The sequence below is a fragment of the Saimiri boliviensis genome, chromosome 7 (genome assembly GCF_048565385.1).
Source record: "Saimiri boliviensis isolate mSaiBol1 chromosome 7, mSaiBol1.pri, whole genome shotgun sequence".
In the NCBI taxonomy this organism is placed as follows: Eukaryota; Metazoa; Chordata; class Mammalia; order Primates; family Cebidae; genus Saimiri; species Saimiri boliviensis.
This window is the reverse complement of record NC_133455.1, coordinates 85560770-85572795: the sequence shown is the minus strand read 5'-3', so window position 1 is coordinate 85572795 and position 12026 is coordinate 85560770. Positions and strand designations below refer to the sequence as shown.

The window sequence follows — 12026 nt, the reverse complement described above, 5'->3', positions numbered from 1 at the left end:
ACTCCACATTTAAGTTACATTAAGAAGCTGAAATTAAGCTATAAAGATAACACTTATGGAGCCTTGAAATTGCTTTCTGAATTTTTCCTCACAAATGATATTCCCTGTTCCTCCTCTTAAAAACAGGAAAAGAAAGAAGAGACAAATACTTTTCAATCAAATATATCTAGTATATATCTTTTTAGGTTTTATTTAACTTTAACAGTTCATATTCAACTACTTTTTAAATCATAATAGGTGACATGTATTTTAAAATCTCCATTCCAAATATTTAACACATTGTATGTATGTTAACTGTTCTTGCCACATTTCAAACCCTAGACTGAAAAGAAATCTTCCATTTTTATATGTATATTGGACCTGGAAGGTACTATTAATCAGCAGGATTTTAGTTCTGTAATGTTCTTTTAGAAGATGTAAGTCTATATGTTTGTTTATGTGTAAATTTAGTAGTGACTGCTATTTATTTTCGAGTGAAGACTTTATTGCTGAGGATGATAAACAATGACAACTTTTTCTTTATACCTACTTAAACTCTTGGTAAACTAAACAATCTCATTGGTCTCATTTTATTAAATACTTAAAAATCTCAATAACCTTATTTGATTATATGACTATCTTAAATTATCACAGTACACTCAAAATATGTACATCTAATGTGTATCACTAAAACGTTAAAAATATGTAAAAATTTATTTATATTCATTTATGCCATATAACTTTCTGTGTTTTATATACTGGTGTTTGAGAAAAGGATAATACTTGTGAAAATAATTTTAAACAGTTTCACAAAAACAGTGTTAAATGGTATGCATGCTCTCCATTCAGACAGTGACACGCTCCATTCAGGCAGTGATAGTGTAAAAAAGTTCACAGATTATCTTTAGGAATCAGTATGTTTTATCATACAGTATTTAAGGAAGACATATTCTTCAGTTGTAATCTTAATGTACTTTAAAAAAAAAAAATTTAAATGCCTTTTGTGCCCAGCTCTCCTATGAAGTTTAATGAAGTTGGTGATTTGGAGAGAAGAAATGTAGGGAGGATGAAAAGAGGAGGATACTGCTGGAGACAGGGTGGTGGACATAACTTACTTTGCACTGTCTTCACAATAAACTAGAAATATCTCCATCTCCTAATCCATGTCTGAAGTAAAGGAAAATAGTTGGATCAACCATACACTGTCATATGCTGCTGGCTCCTGGGTAACTGGCTGTATATGGCATCATCTCTGCCTCCTGTGCCTTTATCCAGATTGCCTGGGCACATGAAAGGGAGACCTGTTGAAAGATCCCGGTTAAAATAAAAAAGATTCAGCAATCCCGCTTCCGGGCATATATCCAAAGCAAATGAAATCAGCATGTTGAAGAGATATCTGTGCTCCAATGTTGATTGCAGCATTATTTACAATAACCAAGGCATGGAATCAACCTTATTGTCCATCAGTGGAAGAAGGGATAATGAAAATGTGAGATATATATGTGTGTCTATCTGTATACATACACACCCTCAATGGAATACTTTTCAGTCTTGAAAAGAAATAAAATCCTGTTACTTGTGAAACCTGAAGGACATGATATTAAGTTAAGTAAGCAAGGCACAGAAAGACAAATATCATGTGATCTCACTTAACTGTGGAATCTAAAACAGTCAAACTCATGGAAGTAGAGAGTAAAATAGGGATTACCAGGGTAGGGGGTAAAGGGGACTGAGGAGATACTGGTCAAATAATAATTTTTAAAAATAGAAAATTGAACTTTGAGCAAACTAAAAGGATCTCCCCAAAACAGCTTATACCTACCAGCAACCTTAACTCCTGCTAAATATCTTTTACTTTCTAAATAGCAAACATTTAAGGTTCAGCAAGTTAATTATGTATATTTATTTATCAGAAAGAAGGCATTTGTCATCTGTCTTTTCCAAAATATTTCAGAATATCCATATGCTTCAACTCCTGGTTCTGTTGTCTTTTGAAAAGATACTTTTAACTTTTTTCAAATAATCTTCACCCATTTTGGGTGTTTATTTTGCAAACAGACATTTAGTTACTGTTACAATTATGACTACAATGGGGGTATTACAATCTATTTTGTTCTTATGCTGATATGATTTAAATACATATTTTTCTCTCAAATGAGTGAATGAATGTGAATTTTCTATATTGCTAATGAGCCTTTCTTTCTAATTCTTCAAACTGTACAAGCATGACACATTTCTGATTTTAAAAATTTGTTTCATGTATAGCCACTATCATTAAGAAATACATTAAATATGTACAAGAGAGCCATATTAATATTATTTTACCTAGTCAATTGCTGTATTTGTTCAATTCTGCTTTTCCTTGTTATTAAAATTTTCTGATAAAGCATTGATTAACAGAGATATAATCTCTGCCTTCAAAGAGTTTACTGGTCAGTAAATGGTTTGGGGCAACAAATCTTGATAGATATTTTTGTCAGTGCCTAATGCACTGAATCAAAATACTCCAGATGGCAGTTAGACAGTGGACTAGTAGTCAGTGGGAGAAGTTGTGTTTTTAGCAATTTGGGGAAATAAAGCTATTATTGAAAAGTGGCAAGAATTTTCCACCGCTAGGAATTAATGAAATAGTCTAGCTTAGAATTTAAATAAGCTGTTTATAGAATTTATCTACTAGCTCTGAAAAGTACTTGTTTAAGGTATTTTTATGGCTATCTTTGTATGAAAGCATGATTGATTAACACTATTGATTCTAATCACCGCATAAAAACCTTGTCATCCAAATACAATTATACTATATTTTTCCAAAATAGCAACAATTAATTAGTACAAGTTAAAATATCTTGTTATCCTACCATACCTTTTCTGGCCCCATACTGGGCCATTATAGATGAGCAGAAAGCATGCCTGTTAATGAACTGCCAACCAGCTGCCCAGTGGTGTTTTGGTGCACATATTAGTAAGTTATAAGAAAAACTACTGCTTAGACTTGAGTCAGTTAGATATGATTCAAGCTTATGTTGTTGGTGGTGGAGAACATCACACTGTTGATAGTTTTTTTGAAAGTGTTTTAATGAGCTATACTTGAGGAGCGGTGGGCAGTCCATGATTGAATGGATCTAGCCATTCAGGGAAAACCTCTGTGTGTAAATTAATTCTTCCTTTGTCAAGAAGGAAAGAAATAAATAAAAGAAAATTTAGTATATGTGTTTTGGCTTTCTTAAAAGGATAATATGATGACTATACACAAATGAGATTAGATGATAGGTGAGAATACTTACATACTTATGAAGACTTTATGTAAATTTTATTATCATCCTCTTCCTCTGTTTCTCTTTTCTTTTCTCAAGTTAATTGGCAATATTTATGTGCCCAGTATGTTATCAACTTGAAATTATTTTTTCTATCTTCATTTCACAACTCTTACTACAACTCAACTTCTTATGATCATAATTATCACTGTTAAATGTTGATAACCTCGTAGCTGACATTTATGTCTTATTGGTATCCTCCCTAAAAGCATCATTGCTCTCAAACTGTCAGTGGCTTTCTCTTACTACATATTTAATTAAAACTCTTTTGCTTATGTTTCAGAAGCCTACATAAGGTACATGAAGCCTACAAAACTAATGTTGTTTTCCTCTAACATGGCTATGTTAACTGTCCTTTTGACCACTCACTGTTTTACACCAATCTCTATATTTTCTTTGCAGCAACTAGCTCATTCCTGCTCTCATGCCTTTCTTTTCATTGTACTCCCTTCCTAGAATGCCATCTCTTTTTTTGTGTCCACCTTAACTCCATCTCTTCTACAAAAACATACCTGAATGCACTGATGCATTTCTTCTCTCTTAACACCTTTGGTAGTGACATACAGTTACAGTATACTTACAGTCTCATTGTTTGTACACTTTCTTTCTCCTCTGCTATACCAATAACAGTCCAGAGTCAGCACATATATATTGCCTAGTTTCTTACTTTGTGTAATTAATCCGTTAATAATTGTAACTTATTTATTGATCAGGCATTCTTTACCATGCGCTTTCCTAAGTGTTTTGTATACATCATGTGATTCCTGTCTCACAGTACCTTTATAAGGTCAGTTTCATTTATCCCTGAATTTACAGATTAAGGAATTGTGACTCAGAGAAGTTGCCCAAGGTCACATGGCTTAAAAACTGCAATTAGAATTCAGTTCTGCCTGTGTCCAAAGCTCTTGCTTTTTAACTTTTCCACTAGAAGTGGAAACCATGGTCCTTAAAGGAGCTTAAAATGTTGAAGAGACAAAAATCTAGATTACAGAGCAATTTGGGACAAAAAATGAGAGTTCCTTATATATATATATGTAGGTAATATAGATGAACTTTGAGTACCAGGAATACATGAAGTAATGAAGAATAGATTCTAACCTAAGCATTTGTAATTGTTTCCTTAAAAACTCCTTGTCTAAAGGAGGCATAGGTATGGGGTACTAAAAGACAATAAGAATGTGAGATTTTAAGTAATAGAAAGACTGGAAAGCTCTGATAAGTGGTGAAGTTTTAGAGATTACATCCAATCCCTGACACATTAGTTTCAGGGTAAGAGTCAAGTTATTCTTCAAGGCTAAAATACTGTGAGTCTGGTTAAACTAATGAAATTAGTGCTCTCCGTGTTCTCTTTCAGCTCTGCCACTTTGTTTTGTTTTGTTTTTTTGAGACAAGGTCCCACTGTGTTTGCTGTGTCGCCCAGGTTGGCCTCAAACTCCTGGGCTCAAGCAACCCTCCGGGCTCTGCCTCCCAAAGTGCTGAGATTACAGGTGTGAGCCACCAAACCTGGCTCAGCTCAGTCTTTTATGTTTAACGTCGTCGGTTTGTTTAGTGTCATCTGTTTGTTTCTGATATTTTAAACAACTTCACTATCATAAAAATATGTTCATCATAATATACCTTATGTTCAACTTTGGGTTTTATCTGTCATTGTTTAAAGAAATATGTTAACCAGATTTTAGCTTTAAGACATACATACATACATACATACATACATGCATGATGCATACAAACATAAGTGGGTTATATAGTTCTCCAGTGCCTGTTATTCCATCCTTTAAAGTGCTGGTGCCCTTCTACTACTCACTAGATTTCATGCTGCTTCGCACTCTACAAGATCAACCAATGATTCTGTGACTATAGACTTCTCTTAGGGCAGACACGTTTCATTAGGCTTGATTTTGCTTCAAGAACATTTGATAAAATGAAGAAAATGTTCATCATTTCTTGGCTTCTTTGTTTTAAAATCAATCACTACACATATTTTAATAGATAGAAAAAGGAGCATAATTTTTTGAAAGTTTGATTTAAAATAAGTCACAGCAGCATTTTAAGAAAATTATCCACTTTTACACATATAGATAGGTAGAAGAATTATTGTCAGCTTCTTTAAGTTTACTGAACTTTTGTATTAACTTGTGAATGGGCAAGTTAGAATCCAGCAGTATTAAAATTCCTGATTGATCTTATCTGTGCATACTCAAAGTATGTTAAATTCTCTAGGACAAGAGTCAATTTTGCTTTTGTATTACAATAAAACTTTTAAGAAATCATATATATGACAGCAAATGTGCTTCAGTACCTTGGTAAACCAGGAATATTTGATATACTTCGTAGAAAATGCAATGATGTAGAAATAGTGGAAAACTGATCACAGTTGGGGAAGAGTAATTTTAAAATTTGTCCTTTTGCACAGAAGCTGAATATGAAAAAGGGAATATGGGCAATTCGGGGGAGAGAAAAGCACCCTAATATTAACCATTCTCAAACTGAATAGCAGCCTCATGAAAGTCTCATCATAAATTACGTTAAGTCTCTGTACTCTGTAGAAATACAAGCAAGACAAATGATATGATATTGTTATTACAGAAATACTAGCGTATTTAACTCTGTCTATCTCCTTCACAAATGTTTCTTCCCTTTCAACTCAAAAGCATTTCTTTTAGGACATTTTAACTCGGATATACCGATACACCTTAATTCCATATTTAAACGGGTAAAAGTGCATTTATTTGAATGAGGAAAGAATATGTATGACTTTTATTTCCAAATATGTATCATCTCCATCCTTTAAATCCTTTAATTCAACCAAGTATTTTAGAGTTTTTATACTGTATTTTTAATAGTAGTTCCTATATTTCTTTTGAAATTATGACTGTCTATGGTACCTAATATTTAAATATTAAATCACCTTCAATGAATACTTGGTTAAGCTATTTAAATATCTACAAATAACCAATAATTTTGTCAATATTTAAAAGAATCACAATTAAAATTTGAATAACTGTTTTGTTCACATTTCCTTTACCCACAGATATTACAATGTTCCATGTCATTAGTAATTATAAAATAATCTCATTTTTAGTGTGTATCAGTAATAGGAATTTTTATCATCAAATAATAAGATCTAGTGAAGTCATTTTTAAAGATAAGAATACAATATACAATACAATATGAAATCCACAAAATGTAATATAGTTTTCTAGTTAATTTGTGAAAATATATATATTTTTAAAATTCATTATTAGTACATGCATTCTACTAGACGGAGTTTTAATATGTAAAGTGCTATCCTAGGATAACTGGTTATTTTCTTAAAGACTTTGTAAGTAGTTTAGAATGATGACACAAAAAAAAGTTATTTTTATATTGCAGGATATAATGCATAGATTTTTAATGCAGGTGGAGGAAATGGATCAATTCTGATAGTTTTTCTTTAAATAGCAAACTCTCAAGTCTTCATTTTTGAAGTAAATTATTCTTTTAATGTTTATGTAATTGAAGGCAATAATTTTTATTTTTTCTGATTGGCAGGGATAGCAAAGATACAATTATTCCAACACATAAAAACCTTATGAGACAATTATTAATAATACAAAATTATTTCTCTGGTTTTTCAGTTTTTCTCTGGAATATATTTTATATATTTATATATTTTATACTTTGCATAAAAATAAGCCATAATTTTTATTGATAGTTTTAATGTCTTTTTATTTAGGTTATAGTATCTGGAGACTTATGTGTATTTTCATGTAAATATGTGCTGTCTTCAGTATTCATTATTTATAGAGAGACACTGCTTATCAGGATCTGTGGCTTACCGTGGTTACAAGCAATTTTGTCTTTTGGAATTTCTCTTTCAGAAAAAAGAAATTAAGATAATCCACATAACTATTTGGAGGTTTTTTTCTTGCTTCTTTATAGAAGTTTTGAGAAGTTTTTTTTCTTGCTTCTTTATAGAAATTCGAGCTCACTTTGTAAACACTATCTGTGGAATCTCAAGACAAATGAGAAATAAACTGTAATGTGTGTGTGTGTAAAATTTGTATATTTAATAATAAATGTATAATTAAATATTTAATTATTTAGATATATATTTATTTAATAATTATTTCCTTATGTAGTTACTTAAAATTTTAACCAAGTGCGAAAGGAAGATGAAAAGAGTAATAATCTAAATACTTGATGTAATATTTGAATTTAAAGCAACTTCCTTATTTTAGGATAATATATGACTATCATTATCAAAGTAAAATTTTTCTTTTATTAATTACTTGGACTATTTTTATTGCTTATTTAATAAGAACTATTACGTAATGACTTAGTGGAAGAATACGTTTTAGGCAGATTTCTTTAAAACCTTAAACCTCAAGATAATTTGAGATTTGTCTGTATTGATATATAATGAAGTAAAGTGAACTTTTGGCAAGCATCCAGTTAATTTTTATCAATATAGTTAGACTGACCAGATGTTTTTCGAGTATTTTTTTTTCATTGCCTTTCATTGCCTTTTCTGTATTTCTATCCACCTAACCTTGAGAAAAATTATTTCTGGTTCTCATTTCAAGAAATCAAAGAAAGAGGCATACAGGGCTTGAACCAATATGGACAGTAAGAAAACTGCTGTGTATATGAAGCATCCTTTTGTAACACACTATGTAAATTTAAAGTAGAATATAAAAAGCTCTTACCTAGATAATGTGTTATACTTGCCTTCCGTAGACATTGGTATAAAGTAAATATGGATGGCTGTTACTTGGTTTGAATCCCTGGACATACTGAAGATGAGATCACTTTTATGTGGTATCAGTCATTTCTCCCCCCAAAAGTAATGAAAGCTGAGGTGACAGTTTCTTACTTTAAATATTCCAGTGCACTAAACAAAATGCCCATAGGAAAAATACCACATCTGAATATATGTACTTTCAGAAAGGTGTGTTTATTTTATTATTCATGGTATTCTTTCTCCCTCTCTCTCTCTTTTTTCTTTTGTAGCAGTTATATGCTGCCCAGCTAGCTGCAATGCAGGTATCTCCAGGAGGGAAGCTGCCAGGCATACCCCAAGGCAACCTTGGTGCTGCTGTATCTCCTACCAGCATTCACACAGACAAGAGCACAAACAGCCCACCACCCAAAAGCAAGGTACCCTTTTGAAGAAGCCTCTGTCTTGCCTCTTAGTTTTATTTTTCATTCAATGGTATTTATTAAATGTCTATTATATGCCATCAGCTTGGTTAAACTCTGGGTGTATAAGGAGGTAAGAATCAAGTAAGGGCAACAGGTGTGCATGTAAACTTATCTGCATGCATTTAATCATTTATTCACTTATTCAATATGCATGTATTGATAACTATAGTAGAAAATGTGAGAGATAAAAAAGATTATCATATGGGTATCTTGTATCCAAGGAGCTTACAGTCTGATTATGTAGATATTTATAAAAATAGCCAAATAGCCATATTCTATGATACAAAATAAATTTTATTAAAAGTTACAGATAAAGTACATTGGAAGTTATATTGGGTGGCAGAGATTACCTTCAGTGAGAGATCCCAGCAGGAGTTTGCCAGAGAAGGGACAACTGAAATAGACCTTAAAAAATGAGTAGAATTAGGACCTACAGAAAGTATTTTAAAAATATCCGTGACTGTTATAATGTGGTACAGTATAGATATAATTTTAGATAAATCACCCTCCCAGTGAAATTATCATGTAAGGAAATAAAGATAATAGTAGTGTCAGAAGTAAGGCTATTTAGAAGTAGTTTTGTTTTTGAAGCTAAGAAAACGTTAGAACACATGGAAAAGGATCAGGGGAAAGTCAAATAATGTATGTTTCTTGGCCTAAAAGGAGAGAAAAAATGATTTTAAGTTTGTATTTATATTAAGATCTTGCTTAAATGGTATTGTATAAATATATTAAGCTTTCCATGCAAGAAGTGAGAAGAGAGTGATCATAAAGCAACATTCCCTGATAATACCTAGGGAACAACCACAGAATATTTTGATTCTGTTAGAAAATGAATAGAAAGCTGACACAGGTAGTTTACCTGCAAAATATTTTTTTTCTGAATTACCTAGAAAATTGCTTCTGCTTGCCATCCCATGAATGCCATGTTGAAATGTCTGAAGCATAACAGGGTAAGAATAGTCAAAATCGTTGAAATATGCAGAGAAAAGGTTTAGAAAATATTAAAAGAGAAAAATACAAGAATCCTAAAAAAATCTTTCTCTAGTACTCTGGTGGCTCTGTCAGGATGTCTTTTGGAGTTATTGTATGTTCCAGAGAGTGAATCAGTAAGCAGAAAGGATCAATCAATCATTTGGAAAAGGGTACTCCAGCCTCCATCTTCCTAGAACTCCCCAGTCCTTTTCCATATTATTAAAAGAAAAATATTTTGGAGAATATAACTTAACCTAGAAAAGGACCCTAGACCATGATTTTCCAACAGTATGTAGAAATATACAATGAAAATTATTGTATATACTACATTGATAATAGGAGTATGCATATGCCACTTTGAATATCTATTTCAGCTGTTTAACGGACCATGCATCTTCTGTGCTTAATGTATAACTAAGGTCTGGTCTGCTCTTCTTTGTAATCACAACAGCATAAGTTTTTAAAACTTGCTAATAATTTTAACATTTATTAAATAAATTTAATTTTAAAGCAGTGATAATTTTAGTGTTTCTGTGGACCAGAAGTTTTAATATATTACCTATAAAAAATGTAGTTTCGATAAAATAAATAGCTATAGCAACATAGTCATTGTTACACACAGATACATCTGTGAGATATTATTCTCTGTTTTTTTCCTTGATTTATTGATGTAATTTCACATCATGTTTCATAACGAGGCTTTACATCAGGACATTTCACTTTATGATTTTAGGATATGTAGCTCACTTTTAAATGGCTGATAGATTTTTTTCTTCCACCTACAGTCACTTTTTGTCATTGATACCTTCTCACCAGATTTTACTTACAAAAATCATCATGAAGCTTTTGATGTCAGTCAGCCTCATCCATTTATGCATCTATTCATTTGTCCATTCAGTCATTTATCCATTTAAATGTTTATTGAGCAGTTGCTACAATGATTTTTTATTAGGAAACCAGGGAAGATGCTAACGTAACTGAAGGTTTGCTTCACTAAGATTAAGAAACTGCTTTATGAGCTATAAAGTTCTGTACATTCATAGAGCCTTATAGACTTTGTTCAAAAGAGAATGATTATTTCAGTAGTGTCCGAAATCTGCCACATCCTAGGGTTTTATATACCTCTGTTTATTTAATACAAGTGAAAAAGTAGATTGTGTTTCTGTAGCCGTGATTATACACTATTTAAAAATATATTTATAGTTCTCCTTTGAAATTCAATTACTTTTTGAAAATGAGCCTTTATGAATTTTCTATCTTATAAAGTTTAAGAAAACAGTGGGTGTTGTACTTCTGTCCATCCATAATTATTGTAAAATACACAAAGGTTTAACTAAGAACAAAGTGCCTCTTTTCAAATAACAACGATTTCATAAAAATATGGCCTTTCTATGCTCAGTGCCCTCTAGCATACTGTCCACAACCACTCTATCAGAAAAGATTTCTTAAATGTGTTTGCGTTTTAGCTCAGCAGTAAAATGTAGTGGGTTAAAAATAGCCACACCAATAAGTAATACTGTTGTCATTTTAATGAAGAACGTGACCAAAAAAATACAACCTACAGTAAATAAAGAGAACCCATTACAATACATGAATTTACTCTCTTGTAGCTTGGAATTGACATTTATGCATAGCATAATAAACACTTTGACTTCACAAAGCTATTCTATTCATGTATAATAACTATCATTTATTATCATATTTATGTTTTTAAGCAATCAATTATTAATGTCTTGGGGGTATTTTCTGTGTGTTTTATTGGCACATTTTCATGTCTATCTTACCATAAAATAGAATTATTTTATCAAAGCATTTTGTTTTGTCTACATACCTACCTGGCATAAACCAAATTGATGGTTTAAGTTAAAAGTACATTTGCTGTTTGGAACAATGGAATCATAAGTCATATCCGGGTGATGATGTGAGGATAATGATCTTATTAATAGCTGTCAAAAATTAACCATGTTCTCTGAGTTGTATTGTCAGCCCTTCTTCCTGAGTATGCCTTTGCCTTTGACTCAGAACTCTAGAGAAGGACACAAACAAAACTTATTTGCAATTTGCAAAAAAATGGAAGGGGGGAATCGAAAGGAGGGGGCTCCAAAAGACTGTAAAATTGTACAGCATGAGTCCTCTGATGCATGCTGTTTTCAATCTGCTGTGTGCCAGTTGGAGGCTTGGGGAGTGTGTGTGCGAGAGAGAAAGGATAATGCTGAGAAATGATAGAGTGGCTGTGACCTCCAAGCTCAGCCTGGAAATCCAAGACATTGATTTCACTTAGCATTCCTGCTGAGAAATCTGGCAGAGTTCAGTTGTAATAAAAGAACAAGATTCTGTTCTAATGGTAATGGCGTATGACAGACATATCACTTTGTCTGTCCTCAGCACCAGAGAGAGGAGAATTGGAGAAAGGTCACCTGACCTGCCTGTGGTAGTGTACGAGTGCTGTAGTGGGCTCTGAACTGCCACCCAGGAGCATAATTATTTATAATATTAAATGATAAAGAAAGCTTTAGAGGACTCACAGTGAACCTCTGAAAATGGCACAGTGGAATCATGTTCTGTAAATGTGAAAAT

The 12026-nt window shown here is 32.2% G+C and overlaps 1 protein-coding gene across 16 annotated transcripts in view; it reads left to right on the top strand.

Moving 5' to 3' along the window:
* The window catches only part of SOX5 (SRY-box transcription factor 5), a 1015292-nt gene that overhangs the window by 937090 nt on the left and 66176 nt on the right, over window positions 1–12026 (top strand). For all 16 annotated transcript variants that reach the window (XM_074402912.1, XM_074402908.1, XM_074402910.1 and 13 more), the window contains one exon: window positions 8283–8429. In XM_074402912.1, coding sequence (XP_074259013.1) covers window positions 8283–8429 — 147 coding nt within the window. The remainder of the gene's footprint in view (window positions 1–8282; window positions 8430–12026) is intronic.